The 27,111-nt window shown below is 36.2% G+C and overlaps 3 protein-coding genes across 3 annotated transcripts; 1 reads left to right on the top strand and 2 right to left on the bottom strand.

Moving 5' to 3' along the window:
- Positions 1-3,813: 3,813 nt before the first annotated feature.
- On the top strand, positions 3,814-4,407 carry LOC126709032 (uncharacterized). Its single transcript, XM_050409092.1, has one exon. It carries the CDS (start codon positions 4,024-4,026, stop codon positions 4,222-4,224), a length of 201 nt encoding a protein of 66 aa, XP_050265049.1. The 5' UTR covers positions 3,814-4,023; the 3' UTR covers positions 4,225-4,407.
- Positions 4,408-6,777: 2,370 nt separating this feature from the next.
- Positions 6,778-9,169, bottom strand: LOC126709844 (uncharacterized). The gene is made up of 2 exons (XM_050410193.1): positions 8,786-9,169; positions 6,778-7,057 (listed from the first exon to the last, which is right to left on the bottom strand). The coding sequence occupies exons 1-2, from the start codon at positions 9,134-9,136 to the stop codon at positions 6,875-6,877; spliced, it is 534 nt and encodes a 177-aa protein (XP_050266150.1). The 5' UTR covers positions 9,137-9,169; the 3' UTR covers positions 6,778-6,874.
- A 12,891-nt stretch (positions 9,170-22,060) lies between these two features.
- On the bottom strand, positions 22,061-23,600 carry LOC126708933 (protein OXIDATIVE STRESS 3 LIKE 4-like). Its single transcript, XM_050408950.1, has 2 exons — positions 22,932-23,600; positions 22,061-22,625 (listed from the first exon to the last, which is right to left on the bottom strand). Exons 1-2 carry the CDS (start codon positions 23,276-23,278, stop codon positions 22,178-22,180), a joined length of 795 nt encoding a protein of 264 aa, XP_050264907.1. The 5' UTR covers positions 23,279-23,600; the 3' UTR covers positions 22,061-22,177.
- Positions 23,601-27,111: the final 3,511 nt, after the last annotated feature.

Here is a 27,111-nt window from a genome sequence, read left to right as displayed (position 1 = left end):
AGTGAACCAAAAACTTGAGTAAGACACCCTAGTATGTCTACAAGAGATAACAAACACTGCCCATTTGCTCCTGAAAGTCCCCCAACTCCAAGGTTTCGGAACAATCTAGTTATTTGTGGCAACAACCCAGATATTTGTGGCAATCCGAGTATTTGTGACAATCAACTCCCATTTTCATCCATAGGCCCTCAATCTGATTTTTTTGTCTTCTTTGGCTTGCTCGCCTGTGGAAAAACTTGGTATTTTTGTCCCCTGCTAGGAGCCATATGGCTCTTGATCTTTGCCTCCAAAACACCTCCTCATGATGTAACAAGTCATTAATATCATCTCACACTTGGCTAATCCGGTCTAGGTTGTCACCATAGCCTATGTTGATCAACTCCTCTAGTACATTCTATTTTTCGTCCAACCGATGTATTGTGTTTCCAAAGACCTCTCAGCTCCAAGCAACCAGTTGCATTCGACAAAACTTAATCTTCTCAAACAGCCTAAACATAGGGCTACCATTAGGCATGTGCTGGGACCATGCTTCCCTGATTTTTTCCTCGCACCCTTCATGAGTCACCTATCTTTCCTCAAATCTAGGAAGCTGCTTACGTCATGGCCGAAACTGCTAGACCGGGTGTTTCTAAGCATAGGATCATGATTAAAGTATGTTACCTGCTGGTGGAACACCTTAGTTGTAGGGAACAAAGCCTGCCAAACTGTGTTGGCACACGCTCTATCCAAACGTAGTTCCACAAATGCTACACTCGGTCGACCATTCCACCAAGTAAACAGATAACCATGGGATCTGAGGTCCATCAACTCACAATGAAGAAGCGTCTCCTTGAATGCTAGCATTGGTGTCAGCTGTTTAAGAAGACCATTGTGCTTCTCTGAATAGTGAAGTACTTCATTAAAGTCACCCATGCAAACCCATGGCAGTGAGGATCTTACATGTAAGTGTCTAAGGAGTTGCCACGACTCATGCTTACAGTGTCCCTCTGGTCTGCCATAAAAACCAGTAATCCTCCATGGTTGTTGGTTAGCAGGTAATATATGTGCATCTATATGGTTTGGCAAGAAGGTCTAAATATGCAAGTTACAATCCAACTTCCAAAACATACCCAACCTTCCACTACGTCCGTCACTTGGAACAGCCAACACTGATTGGAAGTTCAAGTCAAAACATAGTTTTCGCATCTCTGCTATAGACCACTTTGTCTCCATAAGAAATAGAATGGTGGGTCCTTTTTTTCTCACTAACACAGTGAGTACGTCCACTGCACGTTGGTTCCCAAGTGCCCGACAATTCCAGCTTATGATGATCATTATGCTCGGCAGGGCTGCATCGCAGCCTCCACCGTTGATGCATCCATATAAGTAAGGTCCACCCGAGTTTTGATACGTTTTCCATCCTTAGTAACGTTGGGTTCAAGATCCACCAAACAACTTTCATGCAATCTCTTGTCTCCCACTTTATCAAACATCCCATCCTTTTCTTGTATACGTTCTATTCACTTCCACCTAGGTTGCACATGTTGGGAGTGAGTTTTCTTGCTCACGTGGCTTACTATGCATGTCTCGCTGTCATCACCAATATCATGCTCCCCACCCATGAGCTCATGTTTGTCAACTATCCCATTATGGCATTGGTCTGAAGTCACGGGTTTGATCCCATAAGTATTGTTTATTTCCTTGGCAGTACTCTCTAGATCATTAAAATGCATCAAATCAACGCCCGTTAATTGCGTCTTCGGCCCACTAGGATCCCTACCCCCTATTTGCAAGATCATGCAATTCTTCCCCTCTAAGGATTTCGCTGCACGTGCCCAGCCCGTGGTCTCAATCCTAGTCAACAACTCGGTGTGTGCAGAGGGAGATAAAGCCCTACTACCTATGCTGCCACCACCCTCGTGCTGCTGTTGCGGTGTGTTACGTTCATGGGCTCGTGGTCCCTCCATGCCTCATCAACCACTAGCCTTCATCCAATCGCCATATTGAGTATCCTTGCTATTTGTTGGGTTTTGTGACAATCGTCAATGAGGACAACCCTTCAACTCATGCCCGAGTCTTCCACATGAGAAGCATAACCCTACTATATACTCATACTTGAAAGCAACCCACATCCTATCACCCTTAGGACTAACCACTAGAGCCCGCCGCCGCAGAGGTTTGTCCAGCGGAATGTTAATCCTAACTTGGAGAAAGCATGCTCGTTCAGAGTTTATGGCCTTAACATCCATGTCCAAGACCTTTCCCAGCCCACTTCCAATCTCCCTCCCCGCCTTGTCGTTCATTAGGTCAAAGGGCAAACCCCAAACCTAAACCCATAGTTGTTTACTAGGGAAAGAGACATTTAGCACCAATAATCCTTTCTCCCGTTGCCGGAGTATTAAGAGATGATTACTAAAACACCAAGGTCCGTTATCAACAACCCACTTCAATTGGGTCTCCAAAGAAAACTTGAATTGAAGTAGCCCTTCACCCACCTCCACAATCTTAAGATCGTTCCCCAGTCTCCACACTGAGCACAGCATGTTCTTTGTCGCCCTAAGATTAATCGATTTATCGCTCATAAATCGTCCGAGTATGCTAAGGGAGCATTCCTCAAGGATTTCTTTACGATGGTTAACCCGCACAGCGATATCCAATTCCTCGTCCTCGGTGAGTGATATCTTACTAAGCTTATCAAGGAAATCGGGATTCATGTCCACCACGCCCACCAGAGTAGTGTAAGAAAGGCTTACCCACAGTGAGAATGAGTGCTCCTACGGAGAGGAAAAAAAAAAAAAAAAAAAAAAAAAAGACCCAATTAAAATACAAATAGGCTAATGATTTCAATTTGCCAACTTTTAGGGTTATATTAACGGACGTCCTTAGGACAATTGGTAATAAATTATAATAGGAAAGTTTTGATATTACTTTTATGAGAAATATAGAAAGCTATCAACAACATTTATTATTTTATTATTCTCCAAATAAAATATTTCAAAAAAAAAAAAAAAAAACTCATAAACCAATGCCCAATGCCTTATAGCATTGGTTAACATTTCTTTAAAATATATGTACTACAAAAAAAAATTGGACAATTTAATTCTCTTGAACTCCTGCAATAGATCAATTTATTTATTGTCAACAGTCCTAAGGAAAATGGTAAATAGTGACTTTTAAAGCTCCTTTTGTTTTTAACAATCAAGATTTTTTTTTTTTTTTTTTTTATAGAAAGATCAAAAATTTGTTGAGAGAGATTTTTTTGGGAAAACAATGCATTCTTCATTGTTTGGTTGAAAGTATGAAACAATGCGTTCTACTGAGAATACACGTGTAACTTATCAATTAAAAAATGACAAGTTAGAAGAGGTCCTAAATGCATTGATTTAGAAACTTTTAATAAATAAAAAAAGGGAAAAACAAAAAAAAAAACCAATTTTTTTTACTACTTTATATATCATAAAAATGATATTAAATTTTTAAAAAAATGCTATGTTCACTACAAATTCTAAGTAATGGGTTGTTATTAATTGTTATGGGCGGGTAAAAAAATAATTAAGTTGTAGATTTAAATTGGAACCAATAAAAACTTATCACTTATAATTTGTTATGAAAATGTTACGAAAATATTATGTATGTATCATTTCTTTTTTTTAAATGTTCAATGCAAATACGCTAACGGCCCATTAAAAAAAATTAAAATAAGAAATAAAAAATAAAAAAAACTCATGTGAAGCACGTGTTACATACCTCACCATCCCGCCAGGCCCAGTATGACTTCTAAGAATTCTTCAAAGATAAAAAAAAGAGCGTGAATTTGGGGTAGGCTAGAACTTAGAACTTCAGAAAGTTCTAGAAACGCGGTTCATACGCAGAGACAGAGTAGAGTCCCCAGACCCAGCTAAATTCTTCTAGACTCCAAAACCCATAACTTTATTCAATCGCATCTCTCTCTCTCTCTCTCTCTCTCTCTCTATATATATATATATATCTACAACACCAACATCATCTCCAAACAGCAATCAAACAAGTCTCAATTTGAAGAAGATGTGTCTGGTTTTTGTGTGCGATAAAGATGAGAGGGTTGTGGCGAGACAACCAGCACCAGGGGCGTGTCCGTACTGTGGAGGAATGATACAAGCCATCGATGTTGAGTCACAGTGGAGGCTCTGTTTTCTACCTCTCTATTTCAATACCAAGCGCAAGTATTCCTGCACCGTCTGTGCCAGACGTTTGGTGGTTCAGTAACATACACACATAAAATACTATATAGTCTTTTAACTTCTTCTTCTTCTTCTTCTTTTAACTAATGATCGAGATGTAAAAAAAAGGGTGACTGAATTTTATTTATTTTTTTATATATAAATAAAAGTGTGAATTTATTAATTTTATTGGTTGTGTCATGAGATCTTTATCTCGTTACTGTTTTCATTATTTTGTTTTGATGATTCTATTGTTCCTATAGACCACGCGAGTTGAAATATTGGTTCAGATATGACACATATGTGGGTTCAACGTAAATTTTTATCTTTGAGATTTTGGAATACAATCTTTACTCAAAAACGTGGCATAGAAGAGTATTCAAAAGTTTGTTTAGTTCTTAATTTTTATTAGGTAGACTCACGAATGAAAGCCGAAGATACATGAAGCATATGTCGATTGTCGAACATTTGGGAAGTGGTCTTGCGTAGTTGAGGCTTTTGGTCAAGGCCTAAAGATATGAGCTACTGGTCAACTAGGCTATGGAAGTGCATTGGGAACCTTTGCAGCCAATTTTAGATTATTAAACCTTTATTTATTATTTTTTTTTTATGAGTATTATTAAACCGTAATTTTAAGCAAGGATGTCTTTGGAAACTATAAGCATTTCTCGAGACATTTTTGAATGAATGACCCCTTATTTCATTGGTTATTCAAACTATCAAAGGGACTATCAACAGGATTGCGATTGCTTTCGTTTGATTCAATCCCATCTCCTACCCACTTCTGAGCACCTTGGTCAATAGGTAGCTAACACGTTCTGTTTTCTTGGTCTCGACTATCCAAGATCTAAATCCAAATTACTTGGCATATATCTAATATATGATAAAGCTCTCTATTCAGAATTTGCACAATTATACAGCTTACACTTCTCTAGCAGACCCTGTGTGAGTCCTTAATTTGGGCCCCCAATGTTCATAAATTATATACGTACTATTAAAAACAGAAAAGAAAAAAAATGGTCTCTCTCTTTAATTCGTGAGATAAATCAGTTTATTGTTCTGGACAAGGCTTCTCATCCTTCCTAAAAGAGTTTCTTGGGACTCAATGTGTATGCTTAAGGAAATTAAAGAGTGGACTAAAGTTTTTATAAGACATATATGAAACTTGTTTGCTTGAATAGGTACTTCTTAAGGTACTAGGTAGTAGTATATGTTAAGCTTTATTGATTAGAATTTTTTTTTTTTATATATAAATAATAATATATAATGATAATTACACAAGCATTCAAAGGGTCTTGAACCCATGACCACATCCTCGGCCGTACTCTTACAAGAAGACCTTGGTATCATTTGAGCTAGATCGTATTGGCTGCACACAATATACAGCTTTTATAAGAGCTTTTACATTGTTAAATTCAATAGCATTCCCTTCTCAAATGTTTATGTTACTTGGTATCATTTTATCTTTCTATAGACCAAATTAACTTACTTTGCAGGAACAACTGATACTACTTGCCTAAGATCAGGATTTCCACCTCATCATATAATTGTTGAAGTTTTCTTAGAACTTCCTTGGAGGCCACCAAAATGGCAATGAAATTTTTTACACAATTTGTCCTACTGTCCAATGGCTATGAATGGAAAGATTGTGTAACCTCATAGAGATTGGAGGAAAAAAGAACTTAAACAAGCAGAAAATGGTGACCATGACTGGAAGATGGTGTCTAGTAGGAAAGGAAGGGTTGCGTCTCCTCCCCCAACTATTGAATTATTCACCACCAAAAAACTAAAAATAAGGGGACTGATGTATATGAGTTGAGGGCTACAAGCAGCATAATATTCCAAGCGTTATCTACAGGAGAGAGGAAGGGGGGTGGATGCTCAACAACCTCCTAAGGAGGGTGTTCTGAGTAATTAGAGGAGGGATCTTGAAGACGCAGCATATCAATATGTTTGAGATTCTTTCTACATCTATTCCGACTGATTGTGAAGAGGCAAGTCAATTGGATAATATTGGGGACTTCTACAAGCAAACAGAATGTTGAAGAAAATTTATTGCAAGAAGAGAGTGAAGGGAGGCATGACGATAAGTTTTTCCAACCAAAGACAATGAGCAAAAAGACTGATTCCCTTCAACTGGGGAGACCTAGACAAATAACTACTAAATTTCCCTCTAGTGCAAATAACACAAAGGAGGACAAAGTCCAGGATCCTCCATGGATGGTTAGCTTTTCAGTTGTGAATTGTGAGAGCCTTTAGTATTATTATTATTGGTAAGTTCGCACACACCCAGTGGGTTTTGAACTCAAGAACTCACACTCCGCCTCTCTTAAAAGAGGTGCCATTCAATGAGGCGTGTGATCTTTTCTTTGGCTAAGCTGCTTGTATTTCTTTTGTGGTACTCTTAAGTAATGTCCTAGGGCGGGTATCAGTGTTCTTTAGGGTTTAGAGAACCCTAAAAGTGTATTAATCTACCCAATACATAGCAAGGAGGCTGTTAATCAGACTGCAAGATTTGCTTCAATTCTAACACCAACTCTTCAATATTAAGGATAAGGTATTAGTGATTCTCATTTTTTTTTTTAAAAAAAGTTTAAGGTATTAGAAATTCAAAATCATATCTCACCAACTCAATTAAAAATTCAAGGGATCCTAAGCCCTAACCAACCAAAATAAATTTGAAATTAACTGTTACATCACTTACATAGTTTCAACTTCTTGAAAAATGATGATACTATAGATTTGGGGTACGGCTTCGTAGCAAGGCAAGTTGGAATGTTTTCAGGCTGTTCTACCCACAGTTTATGAGTGATGCCACCAGCTGTGAGTTTTTCTGACAAATTCAAGATTTGAGGCTCACCCTTCACCTCAAGAGTAACCTACATATTCCAAAAAGAAAACATTCCAAACACTGTCATTCTAATCACTTTTAGCATTTAACAGATTGACCAACTTAGAAAGTAAAAGTAAGAAATATGACTGCAACAGTGAATTACAAGTAGGTTTATTGAAGGCATCATTTCTATTCACTTTTAGCATTTAACAGATTAACCAACTTTAGCCAGTATAACTAAGAAAAAATCACTGCAACTGTGATTTACAAGTAGGTTTATTGAAGGCAATTATCTGGTGGATAGGAAAATTTCAATAAATTGCAGGACTTGGTTATGGTTTGCAACCCTTACATTCCATGACATACCAACACCATATTAGAGCAGATATTGAGATCAGCATTGATCAGGACATGAGTCCGATTGATACTAACTTTATGTCAATGATATGGAACACATTCTAGCAGTAAAAATTGGAAGGTATGTTTATTAGTACAATGAAAAACATGAACACACCCTTTTAAATAAGTGTCTGACACCATGGAAATAAAGATACGGCAGTAGTTTTATCCATAAACATGCAAGATATGAGAGAATCACCATCTAAAATTGCACATTTCATTGAAATTGTTATTTTCTTTCACAACCACAGTGTGACTTTCCATTTTTTTTCCTTAATTCACAACACCGGTAAACAAGTCACCAATCTGCTCAAAAGGCAAAGACTAAAGCCTGCAAAATGTTTCTTTTCAAACTCCAAACCAACAAGACTTGATCCTAGTCTAAGTCATCCAAACATAAATATTATTACTACCCAAATCAACCACCAAACTAATAGAGACATTAAGAGTATGTTTGGATACCGCATATTTTGTTGAAACTGAAAACTTATTGTTGAAAGTACTGTAAATAAAAATAAAAGTTAATTGAAATAGTACAGCAAGGCCATGAATAGTACCAAAATTAATTGAAATAGTACAGCAGAGCCATAAATAGTACCAAAAAGTATATTAACAGTAACATAGGATCCACCAAATTTTCAGCAAAACACAAAATATTTTCTTCAAAATGCAATCCAAACGCACGCTAATGGCCTGTTTGGATGGAGGGGGGAAGGAGGGAGAGTAGAAGAGAGTAGAGTAGAATTGGCTAAAAATAAGCTAATTTTGTACTAAATCTACTCTACTATACTCTCCCTCCCTCTCTCTCAATCCAAACGGGCCATAAGACTCATTCCTAGTCAAAGCCTCATCTCCCAAGTCCATTATCCTACTCCAGGTTCACGGTACTATAACCTACTTGTAATGCAAGCAACATAATCTTAATCCTATTTATAACAACCTTACTTGTAATGCAAGAAAAGTAATCCTAAGGTTAGTCTAATGTTAGACTAAAGTTTAATTTAATACACGCATACCCTAAAATGTGTCATCATAACAAACATCTTCATCTTAATAAAGATGTAACTATTAAGTGCTTTCCGCTAAAGTAGGTTGCCAGGTCAAACCACATTAAGTTTCTATTTGAGATGCAATTATAATCTAGCCTTTTGCTTATTTTTCCTAATATTTGCGTGTTTTACTAAAATAACCTATAACTTTTAACTCAGTAAAAAGTTTTCACGAAAAAGGTAGATAAATTGTTACCAAATTGACACTAGATCCGTTGTGTGCTCTCTCAAACTCAGTGCCAACAACAATTCTAAAATGATACGAGTTATGACTAAAGTTCTATCTTAGCTCAATTTACAGAAATAGAAGGAGGAGGAGGATTCACCTTATGCATAGAATCGATATTTTGGGGACTACAATACTGTAGTGTGTGAGGATCGTCTTTGTGGGACCAAATGGCAGACACGGAGGCATGGCATCCCTGTGTCACCACGCTCCCGAGCGGCCACGTGTCGATCAGGTCTCGACGGAGCACCACGTACTGAACCAGCACGTCTGAGTTGTCCTTCTCCACCTTCACGCTTTCGTCGTCGGTCCCGGCGGGTTGACTCATTGAGTTAAAGCCGATTCGACTCGGAGCCCTAAATCCAATCCCAGAGCTTGAGAAAGGAAAGCTTGAATTGGATTTGGACTTGATGGAGAGACTGAAACGAAATGGCGAGGCCAGAGATGCCATGATCAGGTTCAGCTCAGCTCAGCTATTGGGCTGGATTTGAATTTCCGAGTTTTCTTTTCGACTTGTTTCTTTATGAATTTAAAATTGGGCCTCAGAAAAAATTAGTTTGGGCTTTCTCCTCTAAATGTCCTCCATTGGACAATAAATTATGAGAGTATTTTTTTTTTTTTTTTTTTTTTAAGTATCTATACTACTATTTAAAGAGTTTTTCCTGTTTAGAACCTTCAATTTTGATACTCAAAATACTCTCAAATTTACCAGTTTGTATAACTTAAATGGTAGGATTAGACATGTATAAAAAATAAATAAATAAACCACATTCAAACCCATGTTCAAATTTTTCTCCCAAAAAAAAAAAAAAAAACTTCAAATCTATAACAAAAGTCTCGAATAACTACTTTGTTAAAAAAATTGAAAGTTAAAAACAAGTCCAAAAAATTTCAAATACTACATCCAAACCCAACCCACATTCAAATTCTTAGGGAAAAAAAAAAAAAAAAACCATGTTATCCTTGACAAGAGTTTTGGATAACTACTACTAAAATAACTTAAGGAAGTTTAGAACTAGTCTTATAATACTTCTGGCCATATTAATAATTCTAAATGTGTAATTATTGCGAGAAAAAAGTGTAAACCTCAAATTGAAATAAGTGAAAATTATGACACTAAAAAAAAAAAAAAAAAAGAGCCTCACCGTATGCACGTGTCATGAGACTAGTTTTTATAGTTAGGGTCCTTAGGGAGTGGATTTGAATAAAGTTGCATATGAACCAAGTTGATATGAATAGTTTGAGCTCAACTAGAGAAAATATTTGTGTATATTCACTTGTTTAGACTCGATTATTAAACGAGTCAAGCTTACATATAATAATATGTTTGTAAACAAACTCATAAACATGAAACTCAATATATGATATATTTTAACATATAGCATCACCTCCATGATAATTTATCTTTATAATACAGCCAAAACACCAATTAGCTAATTAGATTTGTGGTTTATGCTTGTCTAAAAATATACTTATTTAGACTTGAAATTAGATTTTATAAATTTGTAAATATGTTTATATGATATCATATTTAGACTTGATAATGTAAATTGTAAGAACCAAGTATAAGACTTCTGGGCCTTGAATTACTTGGGCTCACAATTTATTTGTAGTGGGTTTGAGGATTTCCTACTTTGGGTCGTTCTCGGCAGAGAGACTCAAAGCAACACTCAGTTTATTCTTTCTCACTTGACTGTTTTCTCTTAGTTTTTCTGAACCCCTTCTTCTCCCAAATTTCTTCTATTTATAGCCAAGGTTAGTGGGGAGATTATGATTACAGCCACCGTTAGTGCTACTGAAGGTCCAATATTATCTGGTTAAAGTGGATGTTTAGGTGAGAGAGCGGTGCAGCATTTATGGCCTTGGAACTTGGTTCCAGCTTGATCGATTATGTTCGGCAACTCAGTTTCCCGTGCGTATCATGACTTTCCCGGACACGGCCCATTTGCTTGCCCGGGACAGTTTAACTGATCACCTATTGGAACTCAAAACCCAAAACTTGTTTTTACGTTAAGGCAGTTTCAAGAAGGGCGTAGGGTAACTGGACATTTCCGCTGGGCCTGCACCCAAGACCGGTATGGGCCTGGGCCCAAGACCGGTATGGGCCTGGGCCCAAGGCCTGTATGGGCTTGGGCTCAAGGCCGGTATGGGCTTTGGGGTCTCGGTGCCGTACATAAATATTTCATTTGTAGTAAAAATTTATAAATTTTTGAAAAGATCAAATAAGTTATGGGTCCCCTTTTTGATAGTTCCCAAGCTCGGTGCTGATAAGGGATCCTGGGTCACTAGAAGGGATGTGTAGATGTTGGTTGGACTAGGCTTGGCTCACCGCAACCCACTTGGGCCATTATATGAACCAATTTGCGCACAAGACAAGTGAACTCCACAACATACACATATTGGTTGAGCAAATAATGAAGGAACAGCAAGTACACAATGCAAAGTAAACAATGGTGATTATGAATGCCTCAAAGAATGTTATATTTCATTTGATTAAGTCAAGTATTAGAATACATTAGGTTTCACTTTATGAGGACATTCCACAAGGTCTAATAAGGCTTACAGATCACAGACTTGACTAATCCCCTTTGGGTTCTCAAGACTTGTGAGGTTTGAGTCCCTTTGAATCTGAGTGGCTCTTCAGATATTTTGACACAGGACTTTCTCCAATGTCTCTATCCTCTTAATGAACTCAACCAGAAGGCTTAAGAAAACTTAAAGAATGGTGATTATGAATGCCTCAAAGAATGTTATATTTCATTTGATTAAGTCAAGTATTAGAATACATTAGGTTTCACTTTATGAGGACATTCCACAAGGTCTAATAAGGCTTACAAATCACAGACTTGACTAATCCCCTTTGGGTTCTCAAGACTTGTGAGGTTTGAGTCCCTTTGAATCTGAGTGGCTCTTCAGATATTTTGACACAGGACTTTCTCCAATGTCTCTATCCTCTTAATGAACTCAACCAGAAGGCTTAAGAAAACTTAAAACTCTCTTCTTGTATTTCTCTCTTGGTCACTTGTATATCTAAATGAATGTCCCCCTTTTGCCTTCCTTGCTTTGTTCTTTTATACTACTCTTGGAGGACTTCAAAATTACTGTTCTCTCCATTTGTTCTTTTGGGTCCCAAAGCCAGTTTCCTTTACCTGAAACATTGATAGTTGATCATTTCCTTATTCCTTCTTATTTTGCTCTCTTGGGAACTCGTATCTAAAATTTCATGCACTAACTTTCTACTCATAGAAGCCCCTTTCTTGGGACAATCCCAGATTCTATTCTGAGGTCAATGTTCCATGATCTTCTTCCAATGCTTTAAAAGGACATTTCGAAAGTCCTAGTGCCTTGATGTTGACTTCTCTTGGTTTGGCATTTTTCAAAAACGGGATGGATTCCTTCTTGCTAATGGTGAACTTGAAAAAGCCTCTAACCGTTCTTCCTCTTATTCCATGTCCTTTTCCTTGCCCGAGGTCCCTTGATTCCTTCTCCGAGTCTTGATCTTGAAACCCTCATCTGTCCCTATCACTTCTTTACTCACTGGGCTTTTTGGGCCTTCATGTCCCTTTTTATTTTATATAGGCCAAGCTTCCTCTTGTTAAGGCCCACGACCCCTCTTGTCTTAATAGGCTAGGTTCCTTTGTCACATTTTGGACCTCAACATAAGTTAATGGAGTAACTTGCAAACAAATTCAAGCTTGTCGACAAGAAAATGAATCAAACTTGAACACATAATCTTGTTTGGCGATAAGTATAAGTTTAGATCGTGTTCAAAATAAAATTAAATAAATAAACCTGAACTTTTAATACTTGACTTATCTCATTTACAAGCCTAGATTTAAATTATGGACATCTTCGTTTAAAACACCATAAAGTTATTGGCTACCATGAAAATACTAATACTAATTAGTTCTAAAATTTAATCCATGTTGCGCATAATTCAAATTTCCACTATCAATAATAATAATAAAAAAGTCCCCAAAAAAAAAAACATAAACATCATTTAAAAGAGAGTTTGATATTTAAAGCACAATAACGTGAAAATCTCTTAGGATGTCATTGAAATCTAGCTGTATTAGAGCATCCACATTGGTGGAGTCATAACTTTAGCAATATGGCTCCACAAAAAACTACTTTATCTATCTTAGAGCATCCACCAAAATTTCCTTCTATTTTACACAAAAAGCTATTTTTTTCTATTTTACACACTCATTTTTACAAAACACCCACATCAGTTTATCTATTCTACACATTTATTCAATAAAATATTCATTCTTTTACAATTTTTTATTATTCTCTCCCTCACCGCCTCTCTCTCACAGACCCAATCCGCCTCTCTCTCATTTTCTCATCAACCAAACAATAATTACAATCCTCCATTTCATAATAAAATAACCACAAAACATCCAAACAACATCCCCGATTTTCTCACAAACCAAACAACTCAGATTTAAGACAAATTAAACAAAATTTTCTCAAATCCTCCCACCTTCACCACCACCACCACACAAACCACCATGAACGACTGTGACAAATTTCCCAACCAAGCCATTCATCACCTCCTCCACGGGCCCACACCTGCACCACCACAATCTTAAGATTTTAGCTCCGACGAAGCACTCATTCATCACCTCTTCGCTTCAGGGCCATGGAGACGTGGGTTCCAACGAAGCCAGCGAGGCTAGTGATGAGGACCGTGAGGCCAATGACGAAGACGGTGAGGGTTGGAGCCAGAAGGAGACAAGAGAAGGAAACAGAAGCAGAGAGAGAGAGAGAAAAAAAAAAAAAAAAAAGAGAGCAACCATAGACAAGAGAGAGAAAAAATTAATAAAATAATAAATACAAATGCTACAATAACCATGCATATATGCACGGTTACTGTAGCAATTGTGCATAAATACACAATTTTACACCCACTGGTGTGGGTGTTTTTTTGCTCAAAATGTGTAAAATGAGCAATTTTTTATTTTTATTTTGCACAACTTTGCATCAATTGATACAGTTGCTCTTACATTCTCATTTTACAAAACACCCAACATTTGTAGTTTTATTTAGCTTTCAACACAATAAAATAATATAAATAATACAATAAAATAATATATTCACTACAAAACAGTGTGAATATATTAATAAAATAATATATTTAATATAAAGTAGTGTGAACACACGATTTAATATATATATATATATATATATTTTTTTTTTTTTTTTACCTATGAGCTACTGTGCACAACCACTATTGGTTGTGCACGGTAGTTGTGGAGCCAAATTTTTTGACTTTGGCTCCACTAGTGTAGCCATAAATTTGTTTTTGATGGTGCTAATAGTAGCAATGTAGCTTTTTAGCACCACCAATACTAAGAGCATTCACATCCCAAACTTCTATCATATCATATTTTACCATCCCAAAAAGGTACTTTATCAATTATACCATACCATTTTACAATACATCCAACATTCCAAAATTATTATTTTTTTTCCCCATTTTATTTAAATATTCTATTTTATTCCTTTTATTTTTTATTATTTCTCTTTTTCTCTTCCTTTTCCTCTCTTTCTCCCTCAACCTCTAGCACTAGTTCAACACACCTCACACACATAGACCCATGATACACCAATCAACCTATCCAAACCCATCACCACACACACAAAGCCACACACACACACAAACACAAACCATCAAACCATCAACAGAGCCACTCACACACAAACACAAACCATCAACAGAGTCACACACACACAAACCATTCAACCAATCAAAGCCAACAACGGCCACCACACCCACTACCTGAACCACGTCACCAAAGAAACCCACGCCAAAATAACCCACACCTCCAAAGAAACCCACCACCGATCCGCCATGATCTCCACCACAAACCCATTAGATCGAAGAGAAAGGCTGAGAGTTTGGGGTTGGAAAGTCCCATCAGACCATGCCAAGCCGTGAGAGACTCATCAGACCACACTGGGTGAAATAGTGGCCAACGGCGGCCTGGGCTTAGGCGTCGCTGGGTGAGACGCAGCCTGGGCTTAGCGTTGCTGGGCGATAGTGGCCAACGATAACCTGAGGCCCTGAGGGAGAGCAAAGTGATAGGCCAAAAACGTATTGACTCTTTGTGATAAATTAATTGATTAATTAGTCAAGTTTATTAATTAATCAAATTAAAATGCAAAACACGTGGTAGCACAAACAAATCACCAATTATCTAAAGTATGCAGCGGAAAATAAATTGACACAGTGATTTATTTACGAATGGGAAAAACCTACACGGTAAAAACTCCATCGAGTGATTTTAAGGTCACCACTCCCAAGAATCCACTATTATCACAACAAGCGGTTACAAGTAAAGGAATCCCAGTACCTTATACCAACCTGCAGTTAAACCCTTACCCCAATACCCAATTAGACTTGTTCTGTAGTGACAATCTCTCCTTTCAATGCACGGCTCCTAATACGTGACTAACTAATTGTGCAGATCTTAGTACTCGACTTGATCACCAACTTGAGAAGGATGTTAGCTGCAAAGTTTTTCAGTTTATCAAACGATGAAAGTCATAAAGTTGCTTGGTCACAAAACCCTATAGTGTACAAACATAGCAGCTTCTTCAAGAACTAGGGCAAATTAGATTTCCAGTCACACTTTTCTTCACACTTGTGGAATTGTGCTCTTGTGCAACTTGTGTTACCTTTTACGGCCCTTAAAATAATTATTATATATGTTTAGAGTTGTGAGAAAATAAAGCCCAAACATCCATTCACGTATTGGATGAAAATCTGAACTTCATAAATCTCGACAAATACCCTATTTGTTGAGCAGTTGTCAAGCCTCGGGTTGAAATAGCTCCTTAAGCCTCGATAGATACTAGCTATCGAGTTTTAATAAACAGCTCTTCTTTACTTATTTCTTGGACATATTTGTATGGCTTAGTCACTTGAACTTGAAACCTTGTTTATTGAATCATTAAACACATCCTAGATCTACTCAATTACAAGTAAAGTGCGTTTTGTCAAAGGATTAGCCAATTACATAAAATGTTGACATATGTTCCTAACATTGAATCACATATGTTTTAACACAAAGGGAGAGGGAGAAATCTGAGAGAGAGGCGTGGGAGACAGACCTAAGAGAGTGGGAGAGTCAGGGAGACAGAGTGGAGAGAGAAAAAGAATAAAATAATATTTTTGGTTTTACAATAGTGCGATAGTGCGGTTCTACCTTTAGAATTGCACTATAGCACTATTGGAAATTGTTTTGCAATAGTTGGCTTTTACAAGTCTGGATGGAGGGGTTTTTTTGTGCTTAAATGGTAAAATAGACTAACATATGGCATATGGCATGCTGGGTGCAAATGCTCTAATGCTCTTATATTTGAGAAGTTAAGAAATACTCTATAACATGAAAATCTCATTCAAGACTATGGAATTCAAACCATTGGATGACTTACATCCAATTCAATATCCAATTTACGAGCAAGATTTAGGTAAAGTACTTAGTTGTTGCTTCTTAGGTTCCTATCTTAAAATTCTGTCATGTGGTTTTTTTCTTATGAAATAGAAGTATATTTTTTAATTAAGTCACCAAATAACAAAATCTTAAGAGAAAAACTTAAAAAAGAGCACCTAAAATATTGTACATAAGTTTTGTTCAAGAGTTATTCTATTAAATTGCAACACTACTATTAGAATAAGGAAAGGATAACAAAGGGAACGGCTCACCTCCCGTTTGGAAGTCTCCCATTTTCTCCCATTTTAAAACTGATGAGTGACACATGGCAAAGACACAATCCAAGGGTTACAAAGAGAGCACGTTAAATACAACTTTTGTCTTTCTTAAGAAGTCTGACCCTATTTCTCTCTCTCCCCAACAAGCCTCACTCTTCTTCTTTGCCTCTCTTCTTCTTCTCCATCACCACCGCCATATGAGCATCAAAGGCACCGAAATAAAAGCTTACTAGAGAAAACAGGGCAAAACAAGCCCCATACTTTTGGATCCTCATAATGCAGCTCGTTTAGCACTTGGGACTCTAACCATTGGTGTGGGATGCAAAGCTTGCACGCTATGCACAATGGTAAACTAACCAAAGGCGATCCAACTATGCTTTGAAGCACTCTAAACTCTAAAGGGTCTTATGGTGAGAACATTTTATGGGGTAGTGGAGATGGTTGGACGCCTTCTCAGGCTGTCATGGTGTTAGGCTAAAAATAACATAGCTTGGATTTTAGAGCATCAATGGTACAAAAGATCTTTTTAATACAAATATACCCACTGGCAATGTTACCACAAAACCGGTCATAACATTAACATCTAATTGAAAAACAATTCAAAAGATTTTACAAAATCAAAAATTCCCACAACCTGAAAGGAAATGAGAAATACAGTTTGATTAGAGAAAATAATTTTTTTTTTTTTAAGAAGAAAAAAAAAAACCCCGAAATGGACAAGATGCGAGTCTGTGCTTGGGGAATTTATATCATTCTTGGCATGTTGGACAAGGACTTGAGTGGTGTACTTAGCTGCAACCCCATTGGCTTCCGTCCAAGTGAAGGTGGAGTTAAGGCCAACAATGGTAAACTGCACACCTACCTTCCTCGCACTGTATAGCTTGCTTTGCTTCCCATAAATCCGCTAAGATATTTTGCTCTTTTTAATTTCCTAATCCATTGTCCTGTTTTGCCCCTTCTTCTCTAGCAAGCTTTAATTTCAGTGCTTCTGATGCTCATGTAGCGATGGTGATGGAAAGGAAGAGAGAGGCTTGTTAGGGAGAGATAAAGAGGGGTCAGTCAGACTTTAGAGCATCCACAGCAGTGGAGCTAAAATTTAGCTTTTTAGCTCCACCAAAAGTTACTTTATCTATTTTACCTATACACATGCTGCAGTAGTGGATCTATTTTAGCTTTCAACACAATAAAATAATATAAATATCACAATAAAATAATATATCCCCTACAATAAAATAATATATATACTACAATAAACAACAAACACAACCCCCCGCAACCGCTGCTGCTGCCACTACCACCACCGCCACTAACTCTTCCACCGCCACCACAATCGCTACCGCTGCCACTACCGCCGCCACCAACTCTTCCACCACCGCTGACTCTTCCGCCACCGCCACATGATAAAATAATATATTCTCTACAATAAACAACAATCACAACCACTACCACCACCGCCACCACCACTACAACCGCCACCACCACCATCAAAAAAATTATTTTTTTATCACCAATATTAGATAGTAATAACCTATCACTTAAAATTTATTACAAAAATATTGTGGTAACATTTCTTTATTTTATTTTTCCCATTATCTTATTTGGTTTCATCCAAATACACGTTTCTTTTTTCTTTTTCTTTTTTTTTTTTCTTTTTTACTCTTTGTTTTTCTCCTCCACACACGTAAACTCCTCTTTATCTTCACTCTATCTTTACTTGCATTTTTGTTTTTCTACTTCAACTTTGTCTTTCTTTCTCTTTCACTCTATCTTCACTGCCGCCCCCACAACAGCCACATCGGAAAACACTGTAAACAAAATACCCACGAAAATTTCATCAATTGCGCCAAAATGCCCACAGATCGGAAAACACAAACACAAACCCACATCAGCACTGGGCATCAGATAGCAGAGAGAAGGTAGAACTCGAAGGTTCAGCCTTTGAGGTGGAGATCTAGAGAGAGAAAATGCGAGATAGAGACCCACATCAGTGCTGGGCATGAGATAGCAAAGAGAGAGGGGGGGAGTTGTGGAGAACGCAAAGAGTGGTCGGCGCTAGGCTGGGGCTTCAATCGGCACTGGGTAGGGGCTTGGTCGATGGCAACGGGCAGAAACGAAGTGTGAGGACTGAGTAGAGAGGAGCAACGGGTAGAAATGGAAAAGAGGAGAGAAAAAAAGAAAAAAAATATATTATTAAAATATTATGATTCAGTGTGAACGCAACATAAAATAGTTTTTTTTTTTTTTTTTTTTACCTTTGAGCTATAGTGCACATCTAAAGATAGATGTGCACTATAACTGAGAAGCTAAAATTTTTAGGTTTAACTCCACTATTGCAACCCTTTTTTTTGTGTTTTGGTGTAGCTATATAGCTATTTTAGCCATACCGCTGTAAATGCTCTAGGAGTTAGGAGATTAGAAGAGACAAAAGTTATATTTGACGTGATTTCTTTGTAACCCTTGGATTGTGTCTTTGCCACGTCCAACGGGTCACTCAGTGATTTTAAAACGGGAGGAAATAGGAGACTTCCAAACTAGAGGTGAGCCGTTCCCGATAACAAAATGGTGCATATTTTCTTTGTTTAGTACAATGATAAAGTTAATGGTAGTGACGGTTGCGGTTGACACACTTCACTTCCCAACGATACTTGTTAACCACATACAAAAGAAAATAGACATGCAATGACGTTGTTCTCAGAAGATCTGCACGGGTCTCTCACAAGATATACCTGGGAATATGCCACACTTGCCTTTAACTATCATTACCATTTCCTAGGATGAACAAAGACACTTGCAGTGTCACCGTGTAATCAATGCTTTTTTTTTTATCTGAATTAAAAAATATTGTCTCCTATGTGGACTTATTAACCCCATACTACATATTAACAATATACAAAACTACATATACCACCAAGGTCTTATTAAGATTACCGTTCGAATTACTCACCAAGTAAAACAAAATAATACAAAGACTCCTATTATTAAGTCACAGTCCGGTGGTGTATAATCACTGCTTGTACCTTTACTCGATGTTTCTTGTTACGTTGTCAGTTCAGTTGTGTGACGCATCTCTACCGCATCGTAATGACAATGAACAATTCCTAGTTCTTGTCATTGCCACCAAAAAGATTGAAGGCTACAACTTGTTGCTTCCAAGCCATATATATACCCGATGTTACGTATATTTAGTTATTTACGTAGTTATTTACCATATTAGATGGAATTGCTGTTAAATACAGGCTGAGTTCTACATCATAAGTTGTTGTGAAAGATATGAATAAAGGTCTGAGATTGACTAGAATTTGCACTTCGTGTCCGTCCATTTTTGGGTATCTTTTTCAATAGAGGTGGCAAAAATTTTCCTATCTCACCTGATCTATCTTGTCTTGCGTGCATGTGTTTTTTAACTTAATATCTTTATTAAGATGAAATCAAATTTAGCTACAAGGAGGGATAACACATTTTATTTACATTGTTTAACTAGCTTGTAACACCCTTCTTGCATAAAACATATTTAAAAATAACCAAAATTTAAAAAAAAATGTATGAATTCCTACTTAAATTTAATAATTTAAAACTATTTATATTCGCTTTTTAAAAACCATTGTCAAAATATCAACTTTAGAATAATCAGTCATTCTTGATAGCTAAGGTCCATTTGGGATCCATTTATTTTGCTAAAATTGAAAACTTTTTACTGAAACTGTAAAAAATAAAGGTAAAAGTTAACTGAAATAATACTGTGAGACTCATGAATAGTACAAAAAAGTGCAATAGAACCCAAAAATAGTAGCAAAAATAAACTGAATAGTATAATATGTTAACAAAAATAATCTTTACCAAACGGACAATGAAGAAAAAAAATGAGGATATTTTGTTGACCTACTTAATTATATACTTATTAGTGTTTACTTCCCAACATATCTTTTGTTATGAAACTTAATAGTGTTCATTATATTTTTCAAAAACATTATTAGAATTTATTCAAAAGGCCCATGCTTCGACAAGAAAACTTTTTTAAACTAAGTTTATGCTTGAGTCAATGATAATTAAAATTTGGTTAAAAAAATTAGATTAATCTTAAAGGATTAGGATCCTCTCTTATACTGTAACTCCACCATGAACTTTTGAATATCTTTCCATCTATTATGAAAAGTGTAAATTGGAACATATCATGTCATTAACAATTTAAATAAGGGTCATGCTAACGAGTGCCCTTAGAACACTAGTTAAGAATCCATTTTAGGAAAGTTTTAACATCACTTTTATGGGAAATGAAAAAAACTGTCAAAATATTAATTGTTTTTTTTTCTTTTCCTATAAAAACTTTCTTTAACTGGATTTTTAACGAGTGCCTTAACATTTCCCTTTAAATAAATATCAAAACGGATATAGTAAATATTTACTTAAATATTAATGATGTAAAATATTATTTTTGTGGATACATATTGAGTATATACTATGTTACTTTAAACAATAGTGCTTGTACTTTGTTGTTTAAAATAATCCATAAATTTAAATTCGAAACACTTTCCAACGTTTTTTTCCCCCTCATATGCCTACAAAAGGAACATGCATTATCAAAATAATTGTAAAATTTACATTTTTATATGCATTATCCATCAATTACTAATAAGCAGCATTTATCAACTTTTGAACTTGTCTCCCTGTTGAACCAAAGATTAAGATGAGCCGATTTGTGGTTCATAAACCTAAGGCCAATCCAGCAATATTGATGCTATAATAAATGAACTGTATTGTTTATAATTACTTTCTGACCTAAAAAAAGATAGTAATAAAAAAAAATTTATAGAAAACCATTAAACATCAAACCCAAACCCAAGTTTAAACTTGACTATTAAATAAGTTATTATAAATATTATTATATATACATGTATAAAAATACATATATATAAATGCGATATTAAATTATGTAATTATATAAACTTGATATTAAATAATGTAATTTCATAAATTAATTTGTGCAATATCTAATTTACAGGTTGATAAACAAAATCATGTATCTAGTCACCTCAAATAACCTATAAGATTGTTAACAAGCTCAATCTTGTTTGACAAAAAAAAAAAAAAATACAATGAAGCAAAGCTTGAACAAACTCAAGCCAGTATTACAAGAAAATGAATAAACTCAAACCTAACTTGTTTTAGCTTAGCTAACACTTATGTACTTGTAATACTTGACTAGTTTACAACTTTTAATTGCCCAATACTTACAATGCAAAAATCATGACTCCATCTAAATTTAAATTTAACTGACTGCAAAGACAAGTTTTGACGGTTTTGTTCAAACTCCCAAGTTTAGCTATACAAAATAGAAAATTCTTGCCTTGGTCTAAAAATAGGAAAAGAGAGAATTTTTTTTCTTTTTCTTTTTTTTCTCTGGATAAATAAGAGAGAATTCTTAGTCTTTAATCTTTAATCTTTTTTTTTTTTTTGACAGCCTTTAATCTTTAATCTTTATACATAAGGACATTCCAACAACAAATATCTAGTCGCACACTCTAGAAAGAAAAAAATAATAATAACAATAATAATTATAATGCCACGTCACAAGATCATGTATATCCATAAGATCATGTATATCTAAATGCATACCATAAATAAAAGTAAAAAAAAAATTCTAAAAGTCTCCACAAATTAAAAAGAAGGATAATATTATTTAGTCATTTTTTATGGTTTTTGAGCGGTCATAGAAACAGCTAAAAAAATTAAATTAAAAAAAAAAAAAAAAAAAAAAGAGACCTTAGCTAATGCCTAATCATCATCCTGTTCATCATGTTCTTGCAGATCTGAGAGAGAAAAACAACTCCTTGACTTGAAACTCAAGAGCCTCCTATCATGCAATTTACTTGGTATTCTCTCTTGATGTTTTCGATCTTCTTGTGCTTTTTTCTCCGATGATGATGATGAAGAAGAAGGTGAGGAAGAAGATGAAGATGATGGGTATTCTTGTCGCTCTTGATGATGTTCATCATCTTCATCTTCATCTTCGTTTAGAGCCAATAGAGGCATGGATTTAGGGTTAAAGGAGCTGTAAAAGGAAGATCTCTTTGTGTTCCACTTGGAAGCAATCAAAACCCTCCTCCTCTTGTTAAATGGGTTCTCTTGTTTCTCCAAATCCTTCACTGTACCAACCACTTCCACTTCTGAGAGATTAGCAAATGACTTTGATTTCCCAGTAAAGTGATTCGATAATCCCCTCCTGTACATGTACCAAATACCAAACCCATATCACAACTTGTTCAAAAAAAATCATGAACTTTTTCATAAAGACACAATTTTTTCATATAATAATAATTCACATAGTAAATCAAAACAGATATTTCCATTTGTGAAATTGCAACAAAAGCAGAAAGAAATATTAACTGCTTTTTTTGTTACCCAACTATCAAACAGAAAATTAACGAAAAACACAAACTTGAAGATCAACAAAATCACAAACTAAATAATTTCACTCACACACACACACAAAAAAAAAAAAAAAAAAGCAAAATTTTCAAATAATTACTTGATGGGAAGAGTGTCTTCCAAAGAAGACAAAGAACCAAGTCCACGCTTGAAATTGCTCTGGACTTCCTTGGACGAAACGTCATCGTTTTCATCATCATCATCTTCTTCGCTATCGTCCGGGGCTCCGATCGAAGACGAACTCTCACACGATTCCTCATCTTCTTCTTCCTCCTCCGGAGCCTTCACTGGTTCACGGATCTCAAACCCCGACCCGACTTCGTTTCGGATCGCGGAATCCACATCACCGATCGCAGCCGACGAAACGACAACACCGTACTTTGTCGTTGTCGGCGGCGGAGACACCTCGATGCTAAACGTTGGACCACCTAGTAGAACCTCCATCATCAACCACACAAACAAATAAACAGACAGTCTTATCGAAGTTGCTGTTTTGGAACTTTTTACAGATTTACCCTCCTCTCCTCACCCTTGTCCTCTTCGTCTTCTTCTCCTTTTGGGTTTCCAGATTATAGGGTTGCTTCTCATCAATTACAAGAAAGACTCAGGGTGGATAGGGTGCGTAGGATAAGGACGGAGTGGGTGTAGGTTAACAAGAGTTCTACAGACAACAAGGATAAGGATTAGGTTTTTCAATTTTCAACATAGGAGAACAAGAGGAAAGAGAAATAGGGTTGGAGCTAATAATAGTTGTAAAATTTTAACACATGAATTTATATATATATATATATATATATAAATAATAATAATATTAGAAAGAGATAAGAGAGAAGAGAGACAGAGATGTGTAATCCTATTAATATGCAAAAAGGAAAAAGCTAACGTCCGCCGGCATCGAAATAGGTACCAAAGTTCTTTGACACGTTCGGGATTACGTGGCAAGGACAATGACCAGAGAAAATATGAATCTACAAAACCTATCCTGTTTCCTTTTGTTGGATCAGATCAAAAGCTTTGGGGACGACTTCTATTACTACAAAACTGGTCCCCAAGCTTTTACAAACTTGTACATGTAATATCCATATGTCTCCATGTCCTGTTGCTTCAATTACCTACTATTTTTCTTTGAGGTGGTTTATTAGTGGTACGATAATAAAGTCTTTAATATGATCCATTGTACATGTATATCCATATGTCTCCATGTCCTGTTGCTTCAATTACCTACTATTTTTCTTTTAGGTGGTTTATTAGTGGTACGATAATAAAGTCTTTAATATGCTCCATTGTACATGTATATACATATGTATCCATGTCCTGTTACTTCAATTATCTACTATTTTTCTTTGAGGTGGTTTATAGTCTTTAATATGATCCATCCTATTTTTATGTTTTTATTTTTAAAGAGAGTTTCAACTTATGACGTCTACTCCTTTTTTTTTTGAGAAAGTATGACGTCTACTCATGATATTAGATTTTTATCATCAAATCAAGACATCAATCGGTTTTTTGTGCAGACGAGGATTGAACCACAGGTTTTTTATTCAACTATTAAAAACTTTACCAGTTGAGATAACTAGAACTCATATATTTTTATGTTTTGGAGTTTTTAGTTTGGGTGGTGACAAGTTTTACTATTACTATTATGTGGACCGTCTCATGCCATTTGTGACAAGTTTTAAGTGGATTAAGAGCAATAATTACATAAATATAAATTTTCAATACCATTTTTTGTGTTTGACGATATGTTTCATCAACTACAACTTATCCAATATTTGTTTGACTTTCATTATAAAACAACCAAAGTTTAAAATGGAAAAAAGAAAAGTCAAACATATAGCAATATGTTATTAGGGAAAATTATTAGGTACTCCCGAAGTACCATAAATGCGTACTCCCCCCTCTCACATGAATGGTGGGTCTCACCATATAAATTTATGGTGAGACCCACCATTCATGTGAGAGAAAGAAGTACGCATTTATGGTACTCCGGTAGTACACAATAATTTCCCATGTTATTAGTAGAATATAAAGTGAAAAAAATAATAATAATAATAGTAGAGAGGACTTGTATTTGTGACTACACCAACTAATAGAGTTAAATTATGTGCAGAAGTTATGGTATGTGGCTATGTGTGGTGTATCTCTATTTATATGGAAATATTACGCTAATCAAGGCATTTTTAGAGGTTTATTGTGATTAAAGTGAAGTCAACTTGTATGTAGCATTAATTGTACACATATCATATTTGGTTAGAGATGTACGATATCTTTATTGGCGTGGAAAAATTACCCAAATAAATGAGTTTCTATAAATACTTTTTAGTAGAAACGTGGAATTTAAACTCTATACGTATCTATTGAAAACCATTTGACAATAGCCAGCTATTGGAGACATCCAAGATTTTCATAGAGACATGTTATTCAAATAGACACGTCTTTATTGAAACCGTCTACATTTAAAAACTCTCACTCCCAACTATCAATTTATAATTTTATACACATTAAAAAAAAAAATCCATAATATCCTCCAATCCATTCAAGGAAGGTACTTCATGACCAACAATCTCCTTTATTCGATCACTTTGCGACCCTTGCATGGCATGACTCAACCCATCCATTGTGCTAGTAAGTCTCGCAATGATGCTCCAAGAGATATCATTCAAATCCACGAGGATATCATTGGAGTAGCTAGTTGAATGGTAAAGCGATTTTGCATACTCAAAGTTGGAGTTTGTATTGGATATATTGTGAAATTTGGCATTTGCGGGGATTGTGTTCAAGGTTTTAGGGTTGAGCGTGTTATCTCAATTTATATTTCATTTTCATATAATAATCCTTTTGTTAAATTAATAATTAATTTGGTCGTTCAATTGTTAGAATTTAGTTTCTTAACTTTTAAAAATCATCAGGATCCATTTGAAGGATATCTAATGGTTCTAGCACTTCTTGTGATGCTCCGGCAATCTACTTCCCCCTTCCACTCCACCTTATTTAGATGAGATTAATTTGAGTCATCCTTGAGTCTTTTGTCCGGTTTAGTTATAATAGGATTTGTGGGGTCCAATAGTTTATGGGTTCGGCCCACGCACTTATGGGAAGCCCACCGGTCCTAAACTGAAGGAGGCCAGGGCCCAAGCTCGAAACTAGGAAACATAAAAAGTGGCCCGAAGACACAGCTGAGGACGGTTTCGTCCTCGGCAGGTCCAAAACCTCATGGATAGAAATGGAACACGAGTAAGCTAGAAAGATCAGAAAATATCCTGGGGAAGTTGTCTTTAATACCCTTCCCTGACATGACACTGCCCCTAACAGAGCCGGGATCTTAGGCTTTATGGATCATCTCCAGCAATTTTTGGGATTAGACTGATGGGACAGATATCTGTCCTGGAAAGATCGACCCTACACGTGGACGAAGGACAACGAACGTAGGCTAGTATAAAAGAGAATGTTATGTGACCAAAAGGGAGGATCTCTCCCATCTAGCTTCTTGAGAAAGACTTGATGAAAGAGAATGCCTGGAGAATATACGCCGGACACCACATAAAAACTCACCGACGGATAACCGGGGACAGCACCATCGCTCCTCAGACATGATCCGAGGAGCCAAATCCTCCTGGATACAAGGTCGAAGGGCCTGAATATCCAGCCCAAAGCTCTTTCTCATATTGGTTCACCTATAGTCCGGCCCGAAATGTCGCCCTGTGATCCAACGCTGGCCTTTCAAGCCCACTCTCTACAAATATTATTGTGAGGGACTTTCCGGGTGCGAGCCCAACATCGTTGTTGGGCCGTTAAAGATTTTGTGTCCTTACAGGATTAATAGTTGGGATTAACTTGGTTTTTAGATTTCTACACTCTTTATAATAAGCTTTTAATGTGTTCTTAATTTGTTTCGTGCCATTAGTTTTAGGGGAAGGAATTGCTCCAAATTAAGTTGGAGCAACTCCTGTAAAAATGCACACATGTCAATGCCTCAAATAGACACCTGTCCAGGCTTATATTTAAATGAAAACTTCATTCTCAAGATTAAATTTTTCACCAAATGACCACTCATGCAAGCTCCAAGAGCATATAAAGCATGAGTGGGAGGGTTACTTAGGCGATATGAGACAAAGGTGTAAAGCCAAAAATGGTGAAGATCCTGGACTCCCACCCATTCCTGACAAATCCGTGAGGGCTTGGCTCCCCAAAGCGGACAAACACTGCTTAATGGCGGGGCAAGTACCCACATTAGGTAATAAGCCAAATTTTGAAACGAATTATTAGAAAAACTTGAGTTG

The sequence above is a fragment of the Quercus robur genome, chromosome 12 (genome assembly GCF_932294415.1).
Source record: "Quercus robur chromosome 12, dhQueRobu3.1, whole genome shotgun sequence".
Classification (NCBI taxonomy): domain Eukaryota; kingdom Viridiplantae; phylum Streptophyta; class Magnoliopsida; order Fagales; family Fagaceae; genus Quercus; species Quercus robur.
This window is presented reverse-complemented; position numbering and strand designations above follow the sequence as displayed.